The following is a 25,381-nucleotide window of genomic DNA, read 5'->3' on the forward strand; positions in this document are numbered from 1 at the left end:
TTCATAGTGATGAAAAGTACAGCTTTTATTGCAGGTACCAAACGTGGGGTATGGGCAGCTCATGCTCAAAAGACCCAAACTCTGATGAGGGGTTTTAGGGAACAGTTTTTAAAGGCAACTTTTGGGTGAGGGCTGCAGAGTGCACAGCTTTCTTCTGATTGGGGGATGGTGAGGTAATGGGTTATATTCCAGGAATCTTGTGCTCCGCATGAAGTCACCATCCTCCACCTGGGCAGGGAGACTTAGTTCCTGGAAAAACAACTCAAGATATGTATTGGATTGTTATGTGTATCTCTTGAGGAAGACCTAGGACTCTTTTATTGCTGCACTCTTGTCATTACTTTTCTACTTAACTGCTTTTCCTTTGTTTCTTCATTCCCTCATTTCTCTAAGAAGTAATTGTTTGAATCTGCCCTTTGGAACTCAGGGAAGATCTAGAAGGCTGAAACCTTCTTCCTACATATGAGAAATGGGGGACATGGAAGAGCTTTTGTACTCAGGAGGGCTCTGCAGTATCCTGCTCAGTTTTTAGACCATCCTACTTATCCCATAAGCACTCCAGTCCTTCTGCCTTCAGGGAGGCAGATCTGAGACTTGTTCTCCCATCTCTTCACTTGGCTTTCTTGTGTATAAACTTTGACTGTAAACCTTGGCATTTCAGTATTTGGCTCACTGCATATTGGGCAAATGGACCTGGTTCAGTAACACTAACTGTGCTAGCACCTTAATTTTGGTTTTCCAGCCTCCAAAACTGTTGAGAAAATGAATTTGTGGTTTAAGCCACCCAGTCCATGGTATATTGTCATGGCAGCCCTAGCAGACTTGATACACACCTCCAACATGCTTGTACTATGTGATATCCACTCCTGAGCTGATGTCCTGAGGTTGGACATTTTGACTTAGTAGTTCGCAGTGTTTGGGCCCCAAACGTCTGACAACTGTGGAGTTGGTTACAACCAAGAACCCTTGTGCTGTTGCATAGCATGCAAAATAAAGTCTAATACATACTTGTCTATTTCTCCACTCTAAGTGTGCTATCATTTATATTTATCATTACATTATCATATGATAATATCATAATAAATATATATTTATCATTTATCATATTTAAAAAGTACATATTAATTCAAATGTTAAGGAAGGCTTTGATCTTTTAAAAAATATTCTTTCCTCAAAGTTAAGTATCTGTTACATAGTAATCCTTCTCATCTAAAAACATGACTCCAAGAAGATCTAAAGGCATTTTAGTGTTTGGGAGTTGTTAAATACTGTGATTGACAAGGAAAATAGTTTCAGAATTTTTATTAAGGGGAGGTGGGGCCTCCCTGGTGGCTCAGATAGTAAAGAATCCACCTGGAATGCAGGAGACCTGGGTTCAATCCCTGGATTGGGAAGATCTCCTATAGAAGGGAATGGCTACCTATTCCAATATTCTTGCCTGGAGAATTCCACGGACAGAGGAGCCTGATGGGCTAGAGTCCATGGGGTTTCAAAGAGTCAGACATAACCAAACAACTAACACTTTCACTTTTCTTTTACTTTATGAACATCCAGGACTGGTCTCCTTTAGGATGGACTGGTTGGATCTCCTTGCAGTCCAAGGGACTCTCAAGAGTCTTCTCCAACACCACAGTTCAAAACCATCAATTCTTCAGCGCTCAGCTTTCTTCACAGTCCATCTCTCACATCCATACATGACCACTGGAAAACCATAGCCTTGACTAGATGGACCTTTTTTGGCAAAGTGATATCTCTGCTTTTCAATATGCTATCCAGGTTGGTCATAACTTTCCTTCCAAGGAGTAAGTGTCTTTTAATTTCATGGCTGCAGTCACCATCTGCAGTGATTTTGGAGCCCCCCAAAATAAAGTCTGCCACTGTTTCCCCATCAATTTTCCCATGAAGTGATGGGACCAGATGCCATGATCTGAGTTTTCTGAATGTTGAGCTTTAAGCCAACTTTTTCACTCTCCTCTTTCACTTTCATTAAGAGGCTTTTAGTTCCTCTTCACTTTCTGCCATAAGGGTGGTGTCATCTGCATATCTGAGGTTATTGATATTTCTCCCGGCAATCTTGATTCCAGCCCAGCATTTCTCATGATGTACTCTGCATATAGTCCACATCAAAAAATCTTAAAAAAAAGACTCGAATGTGCATTTGCATGTGCAATTATGAAAGTTAGTTCATGTGTCTGGTGTACATGGTCACCTGTGTGCATCCTCTATAACTGGTTATGCGTTTGTGTACTTTACTGCACAGTACTGTATAGAGTACAATAGTACAATATTTTCATTTCAAGCCCAGGATGTCTGTAAGCAAGTGAAAAGGAGTGGTGATGTAGCTGGTATTGCTAAGAAGCACCAAGTGAAAACAATGGAACTTTCTGTGCAACACGAAGAGCTTACTAATGAAAGCCTGATGGAATCGGAGGCCCAGAGGAAGGACAAATAGAGACAAGAGGAAGAAGTAATAACTGAAGAATGGAGGAGGTTCATGACACAGGAAATGGTGAGGGGGTTTCCTTATTTGAGGAGGCACTGTTAGTTTCTGAGGCCCAGGAGCCGAGTGGAGAACAGTGCACAAAGCATGCAGCAGCCATCAGAAAGCAATCCAGTGCTGCCATGGCATCTACAGTGAGAAAAAGAGCTGCTACCCAGGCATCACAGGCCTCCCTGGTGGCTCAGAGGGTAAAGTGCCGGCCTGCAACGTGGGAGACCTGGGTTCCGTCCCTGGGTCGGGAAGATCCCCTGGAGAAGGAAACGGCAACCCACTCCAGTATTCTAGCCTGGAGAATCCCATGGAAGGAGGAGCCTGGTGGGCTACTTCACTTTCACTTTCACCCAGTCATCACTGGACCATTTTTTCAAGCGGGTTCAGTTCAGTTCAGTTGCTCAGTCGTGTCCGACTCTTTGTGACCCCATGACCTGCAGCTTTCTAGGCTTCCTTGTCCATCACCAACTCCCGGAGCTTACTCAAACTCATATCAAGCGGGTAGATAGAGTTGAATCCAGCAAGGAATCAGAACCTGTGCCATCAGTGTCAAGTGTGAGTGATATTGCAGCTTGCCCTCCTCTTTTTGCTGATGATCCTTCAGCTCTACCATCTCCCACCCTCTCTCCCTCCTCCAGTTAGTAACTCTTCTTGCCTGCTCACTTGATGCCAGCCCCTATGCCAGGTGTTGTACTGTACTACTGTACTTTTTAAGGTACTGTACTGTAAGATTAAAAATGTTTTTTGTCTTTGTTTTTTATGTATGTGAAAAGTATTATAAACCTATTTACAGTATAGTACTGTATAGTCAATTATGTTAGTTGGGTATCTAGGCTAACTTTGTTGGACTTATGAACAAATTGGACTTAAGAACACACTCTTGGAATGGAACTTGTTCGTTTGTAGGGGACTTGCTGTATTGTATTTTCCTATATTGTGAGTTAGAGTATGCCAATACACATAGTAATGTTTAAGATACTCTTATTTGGGGGACTTCCCTGGTGGTCCAGTGGCTAAGACTCCCCACTTCCAATGCAGGGAATGTGGGTTCGATTCTTGGTCAGGGAACTAAGATCCCACTGCTGCAGCCAAAATAAACAGACACAACTGAAAACAAAACAGTAAGATGCTCTTATTCGCATATTTTCAAAAGACTGAGAAAACGTCTATCCCTACTAATGAGAAGTATAATTTACATGTGAGGCAGCTTTAGGGAACTGACATTGTCCCATCCAGTGTGCGCTGAGTATCTGGGAATAAGCTGGCACTGGATTCTGAGCAGGTGAGCAGGGTTCCTTGGAGAAAAAGACCCTTTTCAGTGCCAACCTGACTCAATTTTCAGGATGTTGGTGAAAGCTGATGGTAAAGTAGGAAATTTAGGGAACATGTAATAAAGGCAAGGAATCTAGAGCTCCCAAGAGGCAACTGGGAGAGAGGGTTTGGAAGTGAAGGACTGAAGGGAGAAGATTGTTACTGGACCACTTAATCACCCCTCTCCATCCCCAAATATTTGTTGTGAGCAACTTTTTGGTTGGAAAGTTTTCAACAAGTTGAATTTCCTCTGTGTGTGATGGGAGTGAGAAGATCTGTTCCAAAACAGAAAGAAGAAGTAAGAATGTTTCCCACAGAAAAGAGAGAATTTAGACAGTTAGCACTCCCCACAATCTGTCACCTCAAGATTAATATCAAAAGACTCAGTTTTGAAAAGTTTACAGGTTAGAATTGGGCTGCTGTCCATCCAAGGGTGGATGGATAAACAAAATGTGGTCGATACACATAATGGCATATTTACTCATCTTTAGAAAGAAGGAAATTCTGACACATGCTACAACATGCATGAACCCAGAGGATACTATGCTAAGTGAAATAAGCCAATCAGAAAAGAAAAAGTACTGTATGATTTCACCTAGGTGAAGCATCTAAAGTAGTCAAAATAAGAGAAACAGAAAGTAGAATGATGGTTGCTAGGGGAAGGGAGGGACAGGGAAAAGGGAGCTGTTGTTTAATGGGTATAAAGTTACAGTTTTGCAAGATGAAGGAGTTCTGGAGATTGGTTGCACAACATGAATGTTAATGCCAGTAAACTGTATACTTAAAATGATTAAATGATCAGTTTTATGTTATACATATTTTACCACACAAAACCCCCCGATTTCATTGAATTTTAAAAAAATGGACTATAGAACCAGAGTGCTTAGGTTTGAATCTTGTGACCTTGGGCAAGTTACTTAAACTCTCTGAGCTTTAATTTCCTCCTCTGTAAATAGTTTTGTTATAAGGTTTTATGGGAATTTGGTGTGGCACATAGAAAATGCTTAGTACATTTTGTCATTCACTAGTACATTGTTCAGTTACTCAGTTGTGTTTGACTCTGCATGACCCCATGGGCTGCAGCATGCAAGGGTTCACTGTCCTTCACCATCTCCTGGAGCTTGCCCAAACTCAAGTCCATTGAGTCGGTGATGCCACTCAACCATCTCGTCCTCTGTCGTCCCCTTCTCCTCCTGCCTTCAATCTTGCCCAGCATCAGGGTCTTTTATAATGAGTCAGCTGTTTGCATCAAGTGGCCAAAGTATTGGAGCTTCAGCTTCAGCATCAGTCCTTCTAATGAACATTCAGGACTGATTTCCTTTAGGATTGACTGGTTTGATCTCCTCACAGTCCAAGGGACTCTCAAGAGTCTTCTCCAACACCACAGTTCAAAAGCAACAATTCTTTGGCTTTCAGCCTTCTTTATGGTCCAACTCTCATATCCATACATGACTACTGGAAAAATCATAGCTTTGACTATGTGGACCTTTGTTGGCAAAATAATGTCTCTGTTTTTTAACATGTTGTCTAGGTTTGTCATAGCTTTTCTTCCAAGGAGTAAGTGTCTCTTAATTTTGTGGCTGCAGTCACAAAGAGTTGGACGTGACTCAGTGGCTGAACAACAACAACAAATATGCCCCCTTGTTCAATGCAGTATGTACATGCTTAGTACATGTGAGATATAATTATTATAAAAAGAAACCTGGGGACTTCCTTGGTGGTCCAGTGGTTAAGAGTCTGTGTTTCCACTGCAGTGGGAGGCGTTGGGGCTGGGGGTTCAACCCTTGGTTTGGGGAACTAACATCCTTCATGCCAAGAGGCCAAGAAAACCACCAAAAAAACAACAGAGAAAGCATCACTAAGCCTTTTGTTTCAGTTCACTAATTTGGCAAATGTTGAGCCTGTACTTCCTTCAATGTGTCATTCTATACTCTGGGAAAACTATAGAAAAAATGTTCCACCTACATGGTGCTTCATTCACTAGTGGGTGGTGGATTCAGATAATACATGAGTAGACTATACATTCTGGTAAGAAAAAGAAAACATACTAAGCAAAGAGTTGGACACGACTGAGCGACTGAACTGAACTGAACTGAACTGAAGAGTATAGGAAAGGCTAGGAAGTGCTATGAGCTGACACTTGAGCAGAGACCCAAATGAAGTAAGGGAGCCTGTGGGGTACTCCACTATGTAATGAATATCTCGTATTTTAGCCAACTTGCATCATCATATTATAGATTAAATAGTGTCTAATTTTTAACTTTGCAAACATTAGACTCAATAAATTTATTCCAAATGCCAGTATCTAAAACAAATTCAACAAAGAAATAAATCTAAAACCTTTTAAATCTTTATTTTTTTCCTTGAAAGTACCAGATTTAATAGAAAATATCACACTGTAAAACAAGTCCATTGATTCATTAGGTTAAAACAGAATGACAGGACTTCCCTGGTGGTCCAGTGGTTAAGAATGTCCTCTGCCAACGCAGGGGACATGGGTTCAATTCTTGGTCAAAGATTCCAGATACTGCAGGGCAGCTAAGCCCATGCGCCACAACTACTGAGCCTGTGCTCTAGGGCCTGAGAGCTGCAACTACTGAAGCCTGAATGCCCTAGAGCCTGTGCTCCACAACAGAAGCCACTGCAATTAGAAGCCCCCACAGTGAGAAGCCCGCACAACTGCAACTAGAGAGCAGCCCCCACTTGACTCAACTAGAGAAAGCCCACACACAGCAACGAAGATCCAGTGCAGCCAAAAATAAATAAATCTATAATAATAAACTTTAAAAATGAAAACAAAAACAGAATGATAGCACAATCACGTATAAAAGCTAAAAATGAAACGCTGGTAACAAACACAGCAGTTAAAGACAGGCCTGAGCCAGGCTCTGAAAGACCTTTCCAGAAATAGAGGCAGGAGCGACTTCAAACACTGGGAGGAGGAGGAGGCAGCATCCAGACCATCAAGACATAAGAGGGAATGGAAGGCAGAGCGATAGACTCATCCTGTGAACAAGGAGTGAAGGGTAATGGGGCAAAAGTGTACTTCCTGATATTCTGAGAACATCAGACCACACCACACAGACCCAGGAGGTTAGAAGGGCAGAACATTTTAAGTGGAGAGAGGATATTAGACAACTGTAGAAGCACTTGATATATTTCTTGGCTGTCAACTCTTAGGGACACAGAAAACATGTCTCTCTGGTATTGTTTCTAAATTCATAATTGAGCTATTTCCCCTGACCCCATAACCCTGGCTCAACGTAACATTGAGTCTTGGTTGTGTCTGTTGCCCCCATGAACTTCCTACCTACGAATGAGTGTATATTAAGAGAGGCACCATAGTGAGACCTTGGAACAAAACACAGGATCTCTGCCTTTCTCCTGGTGCTGGAGCGTCCCCGAGGGATAGGAGTCTGATGAGGCTGGGCCCGTTGAGGAACTGAGTTCATAGGCAAAAGCCTTCTCTTTAGCCCCACCCACCTGAATCCTCTCTCAAGGAGGCCTTTGAGTTCATTGAAAGGCCAACTGAGAGAGCAGAAAAAAAAAGCTGGCAAAGTTTTCCTAGCTGGGGAAAAACAGCGAGGGAGAGTTTTCTTCCCATGGCACATGTTACCGACTAAAGGAACAGCTGCCTTACACTGATTTTAGACATTGAGTTTGTTCCTTAATCCGGAACAATGATTCTAAAACAAGGGGCAGGCCTACCCAAGACAGGCTTTTAAGACTTTCCAAAGAGGTTTTGTCCAATACACACATAAGCTCCAAACTCCCTCTCAATTGAGAATCAGTGCATGTAATGATAGACATTCCTGACAGGAGTATATTGTGCACATGAACAGTGTTAGAGACACAATAACAAGTTTAAAACCCCGAACCTGTGGGGCAAACATCAAAATTATGTAGTGATTTTTTTTCTGATTAAATTATAAATTAGCTGAATTCCATGACTAGACTCCACACTGCACCACCAAGAACAAGTTCACCCATTTAGCTAGTAACCATACTAGATTAAAGAAAAACAATTCTGTCCTCCTAAAGACAATCTTCAGAGAGACCCACCTGTCCCAGTGAGGTCTTTGAGACTACAAGTAGCATCAGCTAATCAGTGTATGGCTTCTAAAACGGCTGGCTTTTCTCTGTTTGTTTCTCTTTGATATTGCACAGGGGGTCCACCAACTTGTTATGAACAAGCTTTAAATCTCTGAAATACTTGATGATTTTCACTTTCAACTCCAGGGTGGCATCCTCATCATGTGGGGATAAGCACCATGTGGGGATGCTGTGGGAAGACAAACATGGTCCACATATGGTTCACTCCCTCCTTGATGGCCTTGTGCAGAGCAAACGCCTTGTGAACCCTGTGATGAGGATCATCACCTCTCTAGCACCATGACAGTCAGTGCCCATGCCCACTGTCAGGGCCATGGTGGGCACCTTGGTGAGATTACCACTGAAGAACCTAGCACTGGCCAGGATGGTGTCCATGGCCAGCATCTTCACATGGGTCCTGGACAACAGACTGGAGCCTGACTTGTAAAAGGCAATGTGTTCATCAAGGCCCATGCCTCCAACAAACAGCTCAATCCCTACCTGCAGCCTTGATTGTCTCTTCAAAGGCATCACACTCAGCCTGTAGGCCAACTGCATTCCCATCCAGAATTTGGGTGTTTTCTGGGCAGATGTCAATGTGTTTGAGGAAGGTGTCCCACATGAAGGAGGTAACTCTCTCAGTGGTCTCAAGGAAGGCCCACATACTCATCCATGTTGAAAGTCTTCCATATTGGAAGGACAGGTCTTCATTCTTATAGTACTCAATCAGCTTCTTGTAGCAGCCAAGTGGGGCTGCTCCCAGAGGGGAACCCCAGAGTGAAGTACTTGTCTGGTCTTGCACTAAACTGGGTGATGCAAATTCCTGATATATTTGGCTGAGTACTCACTGGCCTGGGAATAGTGGTCCAGAATGTTGTACTTCATCTTGTCGAGGACACTTCCTGCAGTGGCTGCAGTGACTGTGCTAATCTTTCCTTGTTTGACGATAACATAAATAATTCACTGGCTGCCTGCTCTGGAGCTCACACACCACAAGTACAGAATCCGTGTGTCACAGTGAACACATCCTGCATAACACAATGAAAATCCTATGGCCGCTACTAAGACTCAATGCAGTCAAACAAATAAATACTAAAAAAAATAAAATAATAATAATCCTTTGGAAGATAAGCATTAATACTGTCAGAGAGGTAAAATTTAGACATTGCAAAAAGGATATAGTCTTCCCTCATGGCTCAATACGTAAAGAATCTGCCTGCAACGCAGGAGACACAGGTTTGATTCTTGGGTTGGGAAGATCCCCTGGAGAAGGAAATGGCAACCCACTCCAGTATTCTTGCTTGGAGAATCCCATGGACTGAGGAGACTGGCAGGTTACAATCCACGGGGTTGGAAGAGTTGGACACGATTTAGCAACTAAACAACCACCACCAAAAAGGATATATGAAGTTAACATATATGATCCATTTTTATTAATACTTTAAAAATACATAATTCACTGAAAATAAGTCTAGGAAGATTCACATCAAGAGGTCACTGCAGCACAGTCATTATGAAAAACATGGAGGTTCCTTAAAAAATTAAAAAGAGTTGCCATGTGATCCAGCAATCCCACTCCTGGGCATATATCTGGAAAAGATGAAAACTGTAATTCAAAAGGAGCAAATACTGTTGCAAAAGTCCAAAAGACTTGCTTGATGCAGAGTTGCCACAAACTTTCAATTAGTTAAAAAAAAAAAAAAAAGCAATTATCTGTAAAGAGCAATAAAGCAAAGCACAGTAAGATAAAGATTGTGGCGGTAGTTTTACAATCATACATAATTACTAAAATTCATCAAACTATACACTTAAGATAGGTATATTTTATTCTATGTAAATTAAGCCTCAATGAAGCTAGGAAAAATTCATCATAGTATAAACAAGATTTACACAATTTCCTCAAGTGAAAAAAAAATGTTTTTTAAATTTGAAAAGGTAACCTCTGGTTGGTGGGGATATAGTTTTTATTTTTTTGCTTATATATAATCTAAATTTTCTAAAATCAATGTTATTTTCCATAATTAATTATTTCCTGACTTGATGGTGACCTAACTGAGATGAGTAAGCAGTTAAGTTCCACTTGGTTTGGTGAGACAGTGCCAGGGCAGATGTTTGAACCCAGATCTCTGTATTCCTGATCATTAGATAGGTACCTTCTGAGCTTCCTGGGTAAGAATAGCCTGGGATGCTTAACAAAGCTGTTTGTGTACTACACTTTAAATCTGCATAGTTAATAAACCCGCAAAGGTGATTCATGGGAAAATTTGATGGAACCACTGACACAGGTAGAATCTGAAACCTCAGGAGCATTTTCTTCAACATATTAAGGATCTATCATCAACACCAAATAATCCCATGTGTGTATTAGTTATCCCACCTGGAATCTATTACCATGAATCCTTCTTGGAAAGTCATCTTCTTTATGAAGCCATCACTGACTAGGACTCCACACCTGCTCAGTTGGGTAACCCTTGGTTGTTTCCTTTCTATCTCCACTACTATGACATTAAAACACAGAGCTCTTCTTGCCCGGGTAAAAGTTCACTTAATTCAGGGATTGGCACAACTGATACTAGGGCTGGATAATTCTTTGTTGTGAGCCTGCCCAGTACAGTGTAGGATGTTAAGCAGCATCTCTGGCTTCTGTCTGCTAGCTACCTACTGGGCACCACCTCTCATGCCCAGTTGTGACAACCCAAAATGCAAACATGTCATTGCCAATGTCCCTGAAGGTGGTAAAATTAAACCAAGTTAAAAATGACTAACTTGTCTCTCATCAGGCTAAACATCCTCTAATCACTCCTCCACATAGCTTCCAGATTTCTAAAACTTGCTATTCAAAGCAGTCGTTGGCCTAGCAGCACTGGTGTTAGGTAAGAGCTTGTTAGAAAAGCAAAATCTCAGACCTAACACCAGTCTGCATTTTTAACAAGATTAACAATCCTGGTGATTCCTACGCTCTTAAAATTTGAGAAACACTGCCAGAAACGTCTCTGACTTGCTTGAGGTTAAATATCACTTGAAACAGAGATTAACAAAATTCCTAAATTCTTCTCCTGAAGATTTCATTCCTTTGGTCAAGGGCGGGGCCTAGGAGTCAAGTGTCTCAGGTAATCCTTATCTTTGGGCAATTTAGGGAACTGCTGCTCTAAAATAAACATCAGATTTTGTCATTATCCGCATAAAATTAAAAAACCACTTTGGGACTTTCCGGGTGGTCCAGAGGCTAAGATTCCGTGCTCCCAAAGCAGGGGCCCACGTTCAATCCCTAGTCAGGGATATAGATCCTACATGCCGCACCTAAGAGTTCTCATGCTGAGTCCCACATATCACAACAAAGAAGGAAGAGCCCATGAGCCGCAACTAAGACTACCCACCCACCCCAGACCCACCCCCGCCTTGTGTGCAAGCTCAGTCATGTCTGACTCTTTGCAACACCATGGACTGTAGCTCACCAGGCTCCTCTGTCCATGGAATTTTCCTGGCAAGGATACTGGAGCAGGTTGCCATTTCCTTCTCCAGAGGATCTTCCCAACCCAGGGACTGAACCTGCATCTCCTGCACTGGCAGGTGGATTCTTTTCCACTACACTTGGGAAGCCCTGCAACCAAGACCCAGCACAGTCTAAATTAAATAAATATTAGAAAGAAAACACTTTAGTGGCACCCCCCTGACCTATACACCAGTGGTTCTCACCTTAGGTACTCACCTGTTGTTGTTCAGTTGCTAAGTCATGTCCGACTCTTTGCAACCCCATGGATTGCAGTATGCAGGCTTCCCTGTCCTTCACCATTTCCTGGGGCTTGCTCAAACTCATGTCCATTGAGTTGGTGATGCCATCCAACCAACTAATCCTCTGTCACCCCCTTCTCCTCTTGCCCTCAATCTTTCCCAGCATTATGATATTTTCCACTGAGTTGGCTCTTCGCATCAGGTGGCCAGCGTATTGGAACTTCAGCTTCAGTATCAATCCTTCCAATGAATATTCAGGATTAATTTCCTTTAGGATTGACTGGTTTGATTTCCTTGTAGTCCAAGGGACTCTCAAGAGTCTTCTCCAGCACCACAGTTTGAAAGGATCAATTCTTTGGTGCTCAGCCTTCTTTATGGTCCAACTCTCACATCTGTACATGACTACTACTGGAAAATCCATAGCTTTGACTATATAGACCTTTGTGGGCAAAGGTCTCCTTTTCAATATGCTGTCTAGGTTTGTCATAGTTTTTCTTCCAAGGTGCAAGCATCTCATGGCTGCAGTCACCGATGGCAGTGATTTTGGACTCACCTAGGGAGTATTTAAAAATCTTAAAGCTAGGTTGTTCCCCAAACCAATTAAATCAGAAACCTCTGGGGGGAGAAGCCCATGCACTGATGTGTTTTTTAAAACTTCCCAGCTGCAGCCAATGTTGAAAACCATTGGAAATTACCAAACCTGAGCTCCCTAACCTGGCTTAGAGCCCGACTAAGAAAGGGCCCTTTCTAGCTCTTGGCACTCACTTTTGAGTATGTACACTTCCTTTCAACCTCGCTGAAGTATCTGCAATTCCTAACCCTACAGTACTTTCATACCTCTGGGACTTACTACTGGTTGTGCTCTGTCTTCTACTGCCCTGGCAGTAGTCATCCCTAAGGACTAAATTACTATTTGGTCCCCACTTTAGAGTGATTTTGGTCTTCCCTGTAGCTCAAATGGTAAAGAATCTGCCTGCAATGCAGGAGACCCAGGTTTGATCCTTGGATTGGGAAGATCCTCTGGGGAAGGGAATGGCAATCCACTCCAGTATTCTTGCCTGGAGAATCCCATGGACTGAGGAGCCTGGCGGGCTACAGTCCATGGGATCTCAAAGAGTCGGACACTGAGCAACTAACACTACTACTTAGAGTGATTTTAGATTCCCTAACACACCTGTTTAGACAGAGTGAATCATCTACTCTGTCCTAACACCATTCCTCCCTGTGTAGTACCGTACTACTATACTTACACCATTATATTAATAGACTACAAATATACCTTGAGGACAGGAACTATGCCTGGATCACTTTTATATCCCTCAGTTCAGTTCAGTTCAGTCACGTCCAACTCTTTGCGACCCCATGAATCGCAGAACGCCAGGCCTCTCTGTCCATCACCAACTCCCGGAGTTGACTGAAACTCATGTCCATTGAGTTGGTGATGCCATCCAGCCATCTCATCCTCTGTCCATCCCCTTCTCTTCTTGCCCTCAATCCCTCCCAGCATCAGTCTTTTCCAATGAGTCAACTCTTCGCATGAGGTGGCCAAAGTATTGGAGTTTCAGCTTCAGCATCAGTCCTTCCAATGAACACCCAGGACTGATCTCCTTTACAATGGACTGGTTGGATCTCCTTGCAGTCCAAGGGACTCTCAAGAGTCTTCTCCAACATATTAGGTTTGTTAACTTAGTGAAAGTAGTGTAAGTAACAAAATAAAAACAAGCTGGAATATTACCATCTTTAAAAAACTTTTTTAAGTTAAACAACCTAACCACATAATTAGAGGGACCTCCCTGGTGGTCCAGTGGTTAAGAATCCATTTTCCAATGACACAGGGGTTGCAAAGAGTTGGATGGACATGACTGAGCAACTCAGCACACATGCACACATGCTGCAGGGCAACTAAGCCTCCGCTCGCCACAAGGAAGACTAGTACAGCCAACATTTTTTAAAAGTTAATTAAAAATATCTTGGGACTTCCCTGATGGTCCAGTGGTTAAGAGTTTGCCTTGCAATGCAGAGGACTTGGGTTCAATCCCTAGTCAGGGAACTAAGATCCCATATACTGGGAAGTACCTACTGAGCTCAAGTGCCCCAACTGGAGAGTCTGTGCATCTAAACCAAAGATCCTGCATGACCCAGTGAAGATCCTGCCATCAAAACTAAGACCCAATGTGGCTGAATAAATTAATTTTAAAAATTAATTTAAAATATCTTAAACAGCAAAGAACTTTTAAGTTTTGAGTCTCAAATGGATAAATATACCTGAAAGCACTCTGAAGAGGGGAGACTTTTCCTTAATTCGTAAGGTAAATTGGTCCATTTCAAAGTCCTGACATAATTCTGCTTCTTATAGGTGATAGAATTCCAGTTGAGCTATTTCAAATCCTGAAAGATGATGCTGTGAAAGTGCTGCACTCAATATGCCAGAAAAATCTGAAAAACTCAGCAGTGGCCACAGGACTGGAAAAGGTCAGTTTTCATTCCAATCCCAAAGAAAGGCAATGCCAAAGAATGCTCAAACTACCACACAATTGCACTCATCTCACATGCTAGTAAAGTAATGCTCAAAATTCTCCAAGCCAGGCTTCAGCAATACGTGAACCATGAACATCCTGATGTGCAAGCTGGTTTTAGAAAAGGCAGAGGAACCAGAGATCAAACTGCCAACATCCGCTGGACCATCGAAAAAGCAAGAAAGTTCCAGAAAAACATCTATTTCTGCTTTATTGCCTATGCCAAAGCCTTTGAGTGTGTTATCACAATAAACTGTGGAAAATTCTGAAAGAGATGGAAATACCAGACCACCTGACCTGCCTCTTGAGAAACCTGTATGCAGGTCAGGAAGCAACAGTTAGAACTGGACATGGAACAACAGACTGGTTCCAAATAGGAAAAGGAGTACGTCAAGGCTGTCTATTGTCACCCTGCTTATTTAACTTCTATGCAGAGTATATCATGAGAAACACTGGACTGGAAGAAACACAAGCTGAAATCAAGATTGCCGGGAGAAATATTAGTAACCTCAGATATGCAGATGACACCACCCTTATGGCAGAAAGTGAAGAGGAACTAAAAAGCCTCTTGATGAAAGTGAAAGTGGAGAGTGAAAAACTGGCTTAAAGCTCAACATTCAGAAAACTCAGATCATGGCATCTGGTCCCATCACTTCATGGGAAATAGATGGGAAACAGTGGAAACAGTGTCAGACTATTTTTTGGGGCTCCAAAATCACTGCAGATGGTGACTGCAGCCATGAAATTAAAAGACACTTACTCCTTGGAAGAAGAGATATGACTAACCTAGATAGCATATTCAAAAGCAGAGACATTACTTTGATGACTAAGGTCCGTCTAAAGGCTATGGTGTTTTCCTGTGGTCATGTACGGATGTGAGAGTTGGACTGTGAAGAAGGCTGAGCACCGAAGAATTGATGCTTTTGAACTGTGTTGTTGGAGAAGACTCTTGAGAGTCCCTTGGACTGCAAGGAGATCCAACCAATCCATTCTGAAGGAGATCAGCCCTGGGATTTCTTTGGAAGGACTGATGCTAAAGCTGAAACTCCAGTACTTTTGGCCACCTCATGCGAAGAGTTGACTCACTGGAAAACACTCTGGTGCTGGGAGGGATTGGGGGCAGGAGGAGAAGGGGACGACAGAGGATGAGATGCCTGGATGGCATCACTGACTCGATGGACGTGAGTCTGAGTGAACTCTGGGAGTTGGTGATGGACAGGGAGGCCTGGTGTGCTGCGATTCATGGGGTCGCAAAGAGTCGGACACGACTGAGCGACTGAACTGAACTGAAGGCGTTTTTCAATTGAGGTGAAATTCTCCCAACATAAAAATAACTATTTTAAAGTGTAAAATTCATTGTCATTTAATAAGTTTATAATGGTATGCAATCACCACCTATACCAAGTTATAAAATTATTTCCATCACATCAGAAGAAAACCCTGTACTTGTCAATCAGTCAATTCACCTCCATTCTCCTCCTGGCTCCTGGAAAGCACTGAGAATATTAACTTTTAATGTTAATTAGTTACACTAAGTTACATTAAGTTTTAATTTTAATGTTACATTTAATTACACTAAGACATTTAAAAGATATAAACCAGATATTTAGAGACACAGATTATAGATGACTGCACAATTGCATCCAGTCACATAGAAAAGAGTACAAGTATAGGTTTTATTCAGTAATCTCACAAAAACACCAATATTTTATTAACCATTTTATGTACATGAATATACAGTCTAGAAAACTGACAAAAACACATCCAGATTTTCTTATATAGACAATGTACAAATGCTCCTTTATATTTTGCACAATAATAATGATACAATAGTTATAGCTACATGAAAATATACACAAGGATTCAAGACAGACTTGATGCTATTTGGCTTGTAACATGTGTAGATACTACACAAAAAAATGATGTAATTTTAAGAAAAGTAAAATGTAACCAGACTTACTTTTTCTTCTTAAAATTTAAAAATAAAATTCCTAATAATCATAATTATTGATAATAGTTAATAGCCAAATTTTAGACAAATTCAAATTAGCCAGGGTTACTAGTTAAATGGGCCTCCCTGGTGGCTCAGACAGTAAAGAATCCACTTGCAGTGCAGGAGACCTGGGTTCAATCCCTGGGTTGGGAAGATCCGCTGGAGAAGGGAATGGCTACCCACTCCAGTATTCTTGCCTGCAGAATTCCATGGACAGAGGAGCCTGGTAGGCTACAGTCCATGGGATGGCAAAGAGTCGAACATGACTGAGCCAGTTTCACTTTTCACTAGTTAAATATTTAGCATTAAAAAAAATAAGGTTTGCAGTTTTAAAAAGCATACGTTTGATAAAATTTTCTCAAAATTAATTAAGAATGGCTTATTCACCTCCTTCCAGATTCTGGAAACACACTAGAAAAGTGAATATTGAACAGCTGATTCTTTGTAAAGTGGCACCCCTAGCCCTAGAAAACACCCATAAGGGGACAATGATCAAACCCTAATGGGAAACTCATAATGCACTGATGATACAGTGAGCAAAGAGCAGGAGGTGATAAGCAGCTGTGTCATGGATGGAATAGTATAATTATAAGGCATGAGGTGATATTAACATGGTTTTGAGAAATCAGGTTTCAACTATTCTTAAGGAATCAATTAGATGTTGAGAATGATCAATCTTATAATGATCTCAAAAAAGTATCTTACATATTATCATGGCTGCTTTCTCACTAATAGGAAATTTAGTCTCTAACAACTCTTTTCTGTAGTTTACTCTACTAGCCTGAGAAGCAGTTTCCTATTTTGAGAGCTATATGATATAATCATATATAATTAAGTTAATGGTTTGGAAAACAAAGTGATAATAGTTTTAAAAAGGAGCAAGTAGCTCTTTTATTAGGTTGTGACACCAGGCTAAGAGGGCTTAAGGTTGGAAAGCAAGGAGTGGGGTAGTGCGGGGTTTAAGCAAAAACATGCTTCTGCTCAAGGAGAGGAAGGGCATGAGAAGCCTCTGGACAACCCACAGTGGCACCTGGATGTGGAGTTAGCACACTGGGTCAGAGACAGGCTCATACACCATCCTCTGGCCTAGATGCCATGGAACCCAACCTCTACTCAATATTAAATTGGGAGCACAAACATCTCAAAGCATACCTACCAAAAAGATTATTCACCCTCTTATGACAAAGCCCAGAAGGAGAGGACATTTGATTATTTTAAAAAGTGAGCTTAAAAATTATAAGGTTTCTCTTTACTTTGTCTGAAAAACTCAGAGAACAAATATTTTAACAACTCTATGACTATTAATATGCTTAAAAGGCACTTAAAAAACCATTCCTTTTTAAGTGCACTTAAAACCATTCCTTTTTAAGTGCACTTAAAAATATTCCGTTTTAAGTGCACTTAAAAACATTACAATCCAACTCAAAATACATCTGTCAACTACATTTTGGATAAAAGTTTTAAAAAAATCCACTTAACTTTGGTGTAACTTTTCTTGTAACTCAGTGATGTTTACTACCTTCAGGGTTGATTGTTTTGAAAGACAGAGGCCCAACTTCCTGCAACACAACCTGAAAAGTGCTTTTATCACAGAAATGAGACGGGCACTAGTGGTTTGCTCTTTCACTGACAACATCCTGTAGTCGTTTAAGTAAAACATCATCATTTTCTTGACAGAGGCGTTTGGCAGGTGATTCTGCATCACCATCAATGGTTATTGCTCGCTTCTTGGTTCTCTGCTCACCTTGCCTTATCATGTTGTTGATATCTTTCAAACTCTGTGCAAAAATAGAGGATATGTGTGAGTAAAAGGGGAAAGGAGGGAAATAGCAGCAAAGAACTAAGCTAACTGCTTTTTCCTACCCTTTATCCTCTATCTAAAGCTAAACACTGAGGAAGAGATTATTTTTTTGAATCTAGTTGAACTTAATAAGGGTGATTAGAATTAACCTGTTCAGGTGATTATAAAAATTGGATTTACATTATAGCAATAGTTTTAAAAATGTGGACATCAGACCACAAGCAGCAGAGCATTTAGGAGCTTATTAGGAATGCAAATTCTTAAGTCTCACCCTACACTGACTGAATCAGACATTCTAGGTATTGGAACCAGCGATCTCTAGTTTATCAAGACCTCCAGGTGATTCTGATAAATCAAACAAACTTCCATCAAGTTTGAGGTCTTTTTTCTGAAGCACTGCTTTTCAAACTTTACTGTGCTTACTAATCATCTGGGGAATGATAATATACAGATTCAGATTCAGTAGAGTTGGTGTGAGGCCTGAGATTCTGCATTTCTAACATGCTCCTAGGTGATGCTGATGTTGCTGGTCTTACTGAAAAACAGCCTTTGAGAAGTTGTTCCTGAACACTGTGCATCAGCGCTGTCTAGGGAATCTGCCTGCTAGAACTTTGTGATTCAATAAGTCTATGGGACAAGAATCTGTGTTCAACAAGCTCCCTAGATTCTGACCTATGATTCTGAAATTACTGCCTTAGAATTCAATTAGACCCATTTCTGATTTTATCCAAGGATTTCTTCTAGAAGTCCTTATATGAAATCAGCTTCTATGAAGGGGAAATGCAAGTCTGTGAGGTATATCTCAGTAAACTTTATTTGCTAAGTATGGCAGGAATGCAACCAATGCTGTGGATCTAAATGAGTTAAGAAACTAATGAGTTCAGGAGCTGCCACGTATTTGGACTGAGTTACAACCTATCCCACTACTCCTAGTTGGTAGTCATTCTGGCTTTTGGAGATACAATGAACACATCTACTTGATAGTCCTTGAATACCTGAAAAAAGCAATCATGTCCCCATTGGATCATCATTATTAATGGGACTAAAGATGGAGGTGACCACAGAGCTGTCTAAGTCAGAAGAGGCCTCTGCTTTCAGGCTTTTCCCTATCCCAGGCGCCATCCACCAAATGAACTTTCCCTTCCAAGGTCTTTCTTTACAGAGTGTCCACATATCTGACCACTTGCAGGTGCTGCCTTACTGGTCCTTCTCAAGATGGTGCCTGAGCAGGGAAACACTGTGCTCTTCGTGCAAACTCCCCCAATACCATGTCAGTCATAACAGATTAAACTCCCTCAACTGGATACACTGCTCTTGATCACAGGAAACTTGCAACAGTAAGAGTTCGTATTTATTTGTAGTAACTTTGCAAAAAAAATGGGGTATGATTGAAGATTACTAACTGGAAATCTGAAATCCAATTTTTAACACGGATATTGCTGTTTTAGAGTAAAGTTTGGGAGCACGTTACCTTAGAAGGGCTGCCGTTGAATTTATACAGCAGAGCACTCCTTGGTGTAAGGCCCGACCCATTCTTGTGTGGGGACACATAAATGGAGTGCTGCTGGGAAATGCGGCGTGGGGAGCCTGGCTGTTGCTTAATATGTGGAAAAGGGGAGAGTGGCGGAGCTTCCATCTGAAATAACATAAAAGTAAAGCTTTTATAGGGCTTCCCTCATAGCTCAGTTGGTAAAGAATCTGTCTACAATCCAGGAGACCGGGTTCCATCCCTGAGTCGGGAAGATACCCTGGAGAAGGAAATGGCAACCCACTCCAGTATTCTTGCCTGGAGAATCCCATGGGCAGAGGAGCCTGGCAGTCTACAGTCCACAGGGTCACAAGAGTCAGACACGACTTAATGAATAAACCACCACCAAAGCTTATATCAGATGAAAGTTTTTCTTTCTTTTTTTGAATTCTACCATATTTTTTATTCTATACTCCCCTTCTCCCCGTAAGGGTGAAGTATCAACATGGAACTTTTTTTCCCTGTACCACGTTTTTATTCTTATTGGTATCTCCTAATTAGAAGTCTAATACTTTGGCTACCTCATGTGAAGAGTTGACTCATTGCAAAAGACCCTGATGCTGGGAGGGATTGGGGGCAGGAGGAGAAGGGGACGACAGAGGACGAGATGGCTGGATGGCATCACCAACTTGATGGACATAAGTATGGGTAAACTCCGGGAGTTGGTGATGGACAGGGAGGGAGGCCTGGCGTGCTGCGATTCATGGGGTCACAAAGAGTTGGACACGACTGAGCGAATGAACTGAACTGAACTGAACTATACCATAAGAACTTATTATGGCTGTAAAAAAATTTAAAAATGATTCATTAACCCTTGTTTTTCAACAATTACTAATGGATAAATAAATTCAAATTTATTTTTCTGGATCTTTCAGGAAATCCTGAAGGATTCTGTGTAAGACACCAGAAGCAGTAAGCCAACAGCTTAGGAACTTCATGTCCGTGCTCAGAAAGTGAGGCAAAGAATAACTTATATCCTAACACTTGCAATAAGGATCTCTCTCCACACACACACTGTTGTTGTTTAGGTGCTAAGTTGTGTCCGACTCTGTGTGACCCCATGGACTGCAGTGTCAGGCTTCCTGTCCTTCACTATCTCATGGTGTTTGCTCAAATTCATGTCCATGGAGTCAGTGATGCTAGCTAACCATCTCGTCCTGTCTTCCCCTTCCCCTCTTGCCCTCAATCTTTTGCAGCATCAGGGTCTTTTCCAATAAGCTGGCTCCTCACATCAGGTGGCCAATGTTATCAGAGCTTCAGCTTCAGCATCAGTCCTTCCAATGAATATTCAGGGTTGATTTCCTTTAGGGTTGACTGGTTTGATCTCCGTGCACCTTTGATCACCAAAGGTGTCTCAAGAGTCTTAAGAGTCCACACATATATACCCACAACCAGATTAGTAGTGCAGATAATAAGAGAGGCAGAGTATTCTGTGGGCCAGCAAGAAGAGTCCAACAAGGAACAAATCTCTTAATAAAATGGTTAAGACTTTCTGCCCGGTGCTTTAGTCACTATGTCTAACTCTTTCAACCCCAAGTACTATAGCCCCCAGGCTCCTCTGTCCATTGGATTTCCCAGGCAAGAATACTGGAGTGGCTTGCCATTTCCTTCTCCAGGGGATCTTTCCAACCCAAGGACCAAATTCCCATCTCCTGCATTGCAGGGAGATTCTTTTACTGACTGAGTTACTAGTATAAAGTGTAAGACTTTATACCGAAATGCAAAGGACTCAGAGATAAAGTGAGAAGGAACTGCACTTTTAATAATCTATACAATATTCTATTCCAAGCATAAATGGGGATGACTCCTTAATTAGTATTTCATTCATCATCTTCACTTGAAGCTAGGAAAACTAGTTTTCTTTTTTTCCCAATTAGCTGATGTTAGAGATATTCACAGTATAGCACATGGTGGGGGGATGTGTGGAACTGACGGAGAAGAATAAGTAGTCATGGCCTCTGAGGACAGTCAGCTCATATTCATTGAAAGGGACAAGGAGAGAAATGCAGAGACACAGACACATATATAGCTACTGCCTGAATGCAGCTTCTACTTGGTTCCTCTTTCTTATAACTGAAGTCTGCTCTTCTGGGAACCAACGTCAGCTTATACACTGATAAAACTTATAAAGGCCTGCTGGTAGTGTCAAATCTATATACGGCATAAAAATTTCTTAGTGTTGTTTCTATTATTGATTCAAGCCTATTTATTTCCTTTTCTCTTTATCTTGATAAAAACATTTCTCTCAGAAATATAATAATAGAAATCAAAAACAAGGGGAAAAAGAACCAGAACTGTTTTCATTTTTCCATGTTCCCATTGACTCTTTGCCCATATGCATCCATAATTTCTAGCAACATATGATCACAGTATGGATGAAATTTCCATAATTTTCTCTAGTCTGTTTTATCACAGCCTTAATCACTCTAATTAATCACTAGCATGTTTTCTCCTGTAAAATGTATCAGTAAGGCTTTAACTTGGAAATACTTATCTACCAAAATAATCTCATAGTAAACCAATTATGAGAACAGATATTAATAAAGTAGTAAAATAAAAAACGTACCACATGGTCCTGATTTGACAAGTCGTATTTCAATGCAAATGACTTCACTCTTCCTACATATATTGTATTGTAAAATTTGATAAGATCACCTCTTTCCTCTTTCACTGGTCCACTGGAGCAGTCAGGTGTTTTTGTAGCATCTTCCAAGTCTGTTAAAAGAATTCAGTGTTGTGATAGGTTTACCTTAATCTATAATTTGGGGATCTGAAACACAACTCTCTCTACAATATAAAAGCAAAAAAAATCAAATAAACCTAAATATTTATGTAAGACATGACTATTTTTAGAAAAGTTCAGAAATCTACCTATATTATGGATAAATTAAATTGGAAACTTGAGAAACACAAACATGTTAACTTAAGTTGGTACTCTATTCTCTAGATATCACTTCAGCAAGAATGTTTTCACAAGCACACCTTTGAACCCACTGTCACTGGTGACTCTCAGAGGGGCACCAGCCCTAGGTTGAAATTTATCTCAAATGAGCTTCAGAATATGGGTAACGGTGGCAAATCCTGAGCTTCAGATAACAAAAGGGACTGCAGATATTCTTACTGGCTGTTTGGAAAAGGTGGAAAGACTCTAAAAGGTAAAGTGTATCCTCAAAGGTTAAGGAAGAAGCACAGTGAATTGCTTATGTTTACTTTTCTGCAAATACATGGCAGGTGACAAGTGTTCAAAAAGCCTTATTTTTTCATGCACAACAGGAACTTAATGCTGTCTATAGGTATCATCCTCAGCTATAAAATTATAGCTTGCCCCAGGGTGCTTTCATTATTTTTTAGTGTAACTCTAGGGTAGCTTGTGACATCAGGCAGAACTTTATCCTATTCTTTTTTCTGGGGGAAGAGAATTACAAAACATCTTCTACTTGTACTGACAAGAACCACCTAGCTCTGGGTTGAAGTTTACCTAAACTGAGCTTCTTGTACACAGCTAAGAAAACTACTGGCAATTAAAAAGAATTCAGCATGTGAAAAAAACGTCTCATTCTCAATACATTGACCTGCAAACATTGAGAATATGAGTAGAAGCATGTTTCCACTTTGGTTTTCCCTGTAGCTCAAACAGTAAAGAAAGAGCCTGCAATGCAGGAGACCCAGGTTCAATCTCTGGGTCGAGAATATCCTCTCGTCCAGTATTCTTGCCTGGAGAATCCCATGGACAGAGGAGCCTGGCGGGGTAGAGTCCATGGGATCACAAAGAGTTGGACACAACTGAGCAACTAACACTACTACTACTACTATGCTTCTACCTTAGGAAAATAAGAAAACCCTGACATGGTCCAAGGGTCAGGCAGCCCACAGGGAATCTCCCTGGGGAATCTGGGTCCCCATTTGGATGTCTTTTTTACTCCTATTATTTTTGAAGGATCTTAGTAAGGCAGAAAAAGCTATGTGATCAGTAAGGTGAAAAAAATGCTGCATATTATAGCCTTCTCTTAGGAATTCAGAACACGTTACTATAATAAAGGCTTACAGAAGTTTTGCAATTAGAAAAAAAATATGTTCACTTTAATTTCATACTTCTCAAACTTTCTATGCACAATCCCTCTTCTTCATGATACTTGCTACCATCCTGAGGGACACTGTTCCAAGATAGTAAACATTGGCTTAGTTACAGCTGCTGCTGCTGCTACTAAATCGCTTCAGTTGTGTCTGACTCTGCGCTACCCCATAGATGGAAGCCCACCAGGCTCCCTTGGTGTGAGATGAGAGCAATTGTGCAGTAGTTTGAGCATTCTTTGGCATTTCTTTTCCTTGGGATTGGAATGAATATGGACCTTTTCCAGTCCTGTGGCCACTGCTGAGTTTTCCAAATTTGCTGACATATTGAGTGCAACACTTTCACAGCATCATCTTTTAGGATTTGAAATAGCTCAACTGGAATTCCATCACCTCCACTAGCTTTGTTTGTAGTGATGCTTCCTAAGGCCCACTTGACTTCACATTCCAGGATGTCTGGCTCTAGATGAGTGATCACACCATCGTGATTAACCGGGTCGTGAAAATCTTTTTGTCCAGTTCTTCTGCGTATTCTTGCCACCTCTTCTCAATATCTTCTGCTTCTGTTAGGTCCATACCATTTCTGTCCTTTATTGAGCCCATCTTGCATGAAATGTTTCCTTGGTATCTCTAATTTTCTTGAAGAGATCTCTAGTCTTTCCCATTCTATTGTTTTCCTCTATTTCTTTGCACTGATCGCTGAGAAAGGCTTTCTTATCTCTCCTTGCTATTCTTTGGAACTCTGCATTCAAATGGGTGTATCTTTCCTTTTCTCCTTTGCTTTTCACCTCTCTTCTTTTCACAGCTATTTGTAAGGCCTCCTCAGACAGCCATTTTGCTTTTTTGCATTTCTTTTTCTTGGGGATGGTCTTGATCCCTGTCTCCTATACAATGTCATGAACCTCTGTCCATAGTTCATCAGGCACTCTGTCTATGAGATCTAGTCCCTTAAATCTATTTGTCACTTCCACTGTATAATCATAAGGGATTTGATTTAGGTCATACCTGGATGGTTTAGTGGTTTTCCCAACTTTCTTCAATTTAAGTCTGAATTTGACAATAAGGAGTTCATGATCTGAGCCACAGTCAGCTCCCGGTCTGGTTTTTGCTGACTGTATAGAGCTTCTCCATCTTTGTCTGCAAAGAATATAATCAATCTGATTTCGGTGCTGGCCATATGGTGATGTCCATGTGTAAAGTCTTCTCTTGTGTTGTTGGAAGAGGGTGTTTGCTATGACCAATGCTTTCTCTTGGCAAAACTCTATTAGCCTTTGCCCTGCTTCATTCTGTACTCCAAGGCCAAACACCTGTTACTTCAGGTGTTTCCTGACTTCCTACTTTTGCATTCTAGTCCCCTATAATGAAAAGTGTTAGTTCTAAAAGGTCTTTAGTTCTTCATAAACAAGAACATTATTTAGCTATTTAGTATTTTTTCATTTCAGAACAGAAAACAAGATGTCAGTTATCCTTTAAGCTGGAAAAAGATTTCTACATTCTCACCTCTTTAAGGACTTTGGCACTGAGAAATTAAAGCCTCAGTAGGCCTGGTTACCATCTTACACCATATACATTAGCAGACAAAACTTATGAAAGACTGGGAAAGAGCATGAGATCTTCCTGCTTGGTGCTGTAATTGGTACAAATCTGTTTTCCCTCACAAGGTAGAAGGGATCTCTGCCTAATACAATTTTAGGCACATGGTATATACCTGTGAAATGAACCAATGAACTATATATGGATTCATAATTTTCCCTACTGTTCTCATGAATAAGAAGAATGTCTTTTCTGAATTATCATATAACACTGTCAAGCAATTAAAATGTGGTTTTATAAAAAAACGATCAGT

General features: G+C 41.0%; 1 protein-coding gene and 1 pseudogene across 1 annotated transcript in view; both read right to left on the bottom strand.

The window, feature by feature from the left end:
* Positions 1-7,903: 7,903 nt before the first annotated feature.
* LOC114117518 (glucosamine-6-phosphate isomerase 1-like) lies at positions 7,904-9,000 on the bottom strand (annotated as a pseudogene).
* Positions 9,001-15,678: 6,678 nt separating this feature from the next.
* RBL1 (RB transcriptional corepressor like 1) overlaps positions 15,679-25,381 on the bottom strand; it is a 61,232-nt gene continuing 51,529 nt past the window's right edge. The window contains exons 20-22 of the mRNA XM_027977173.3: positions 22,031-22,179; positions 19,408-19,572; positions 15,679-17,913 (exon numbers count right to left, since the gene is read on the bottom strand). Coding sequence (XP_027832974.1) covers positions 17,743-17,913; positions 19,408-19,572; positions 22,031-22,179 — 485 coding nt within the window. The 3' untranslated portion in view covers positions 15,679-17,742. The remainder of the gene's footprint in view (positions 17,914-19,407; positions 19,573-22,030; positions 22,180-25,381) is intronic.

The sequence above is a fragment of the Ovis aries genome, chromosome 13, assembly GCF_016772045.2.
Source record: "Ovis aries strain OAR_USU_Benz2616 breed Rambouillet chromosome 13, ARS-UI_Ramb_v3.0, whole genome shotgun sequence".
NCBI lineage: Eukaryota > Metazoa > Chordata > Mammalia > Artiodactyla > Bovidae > Ovis > Ovis aries.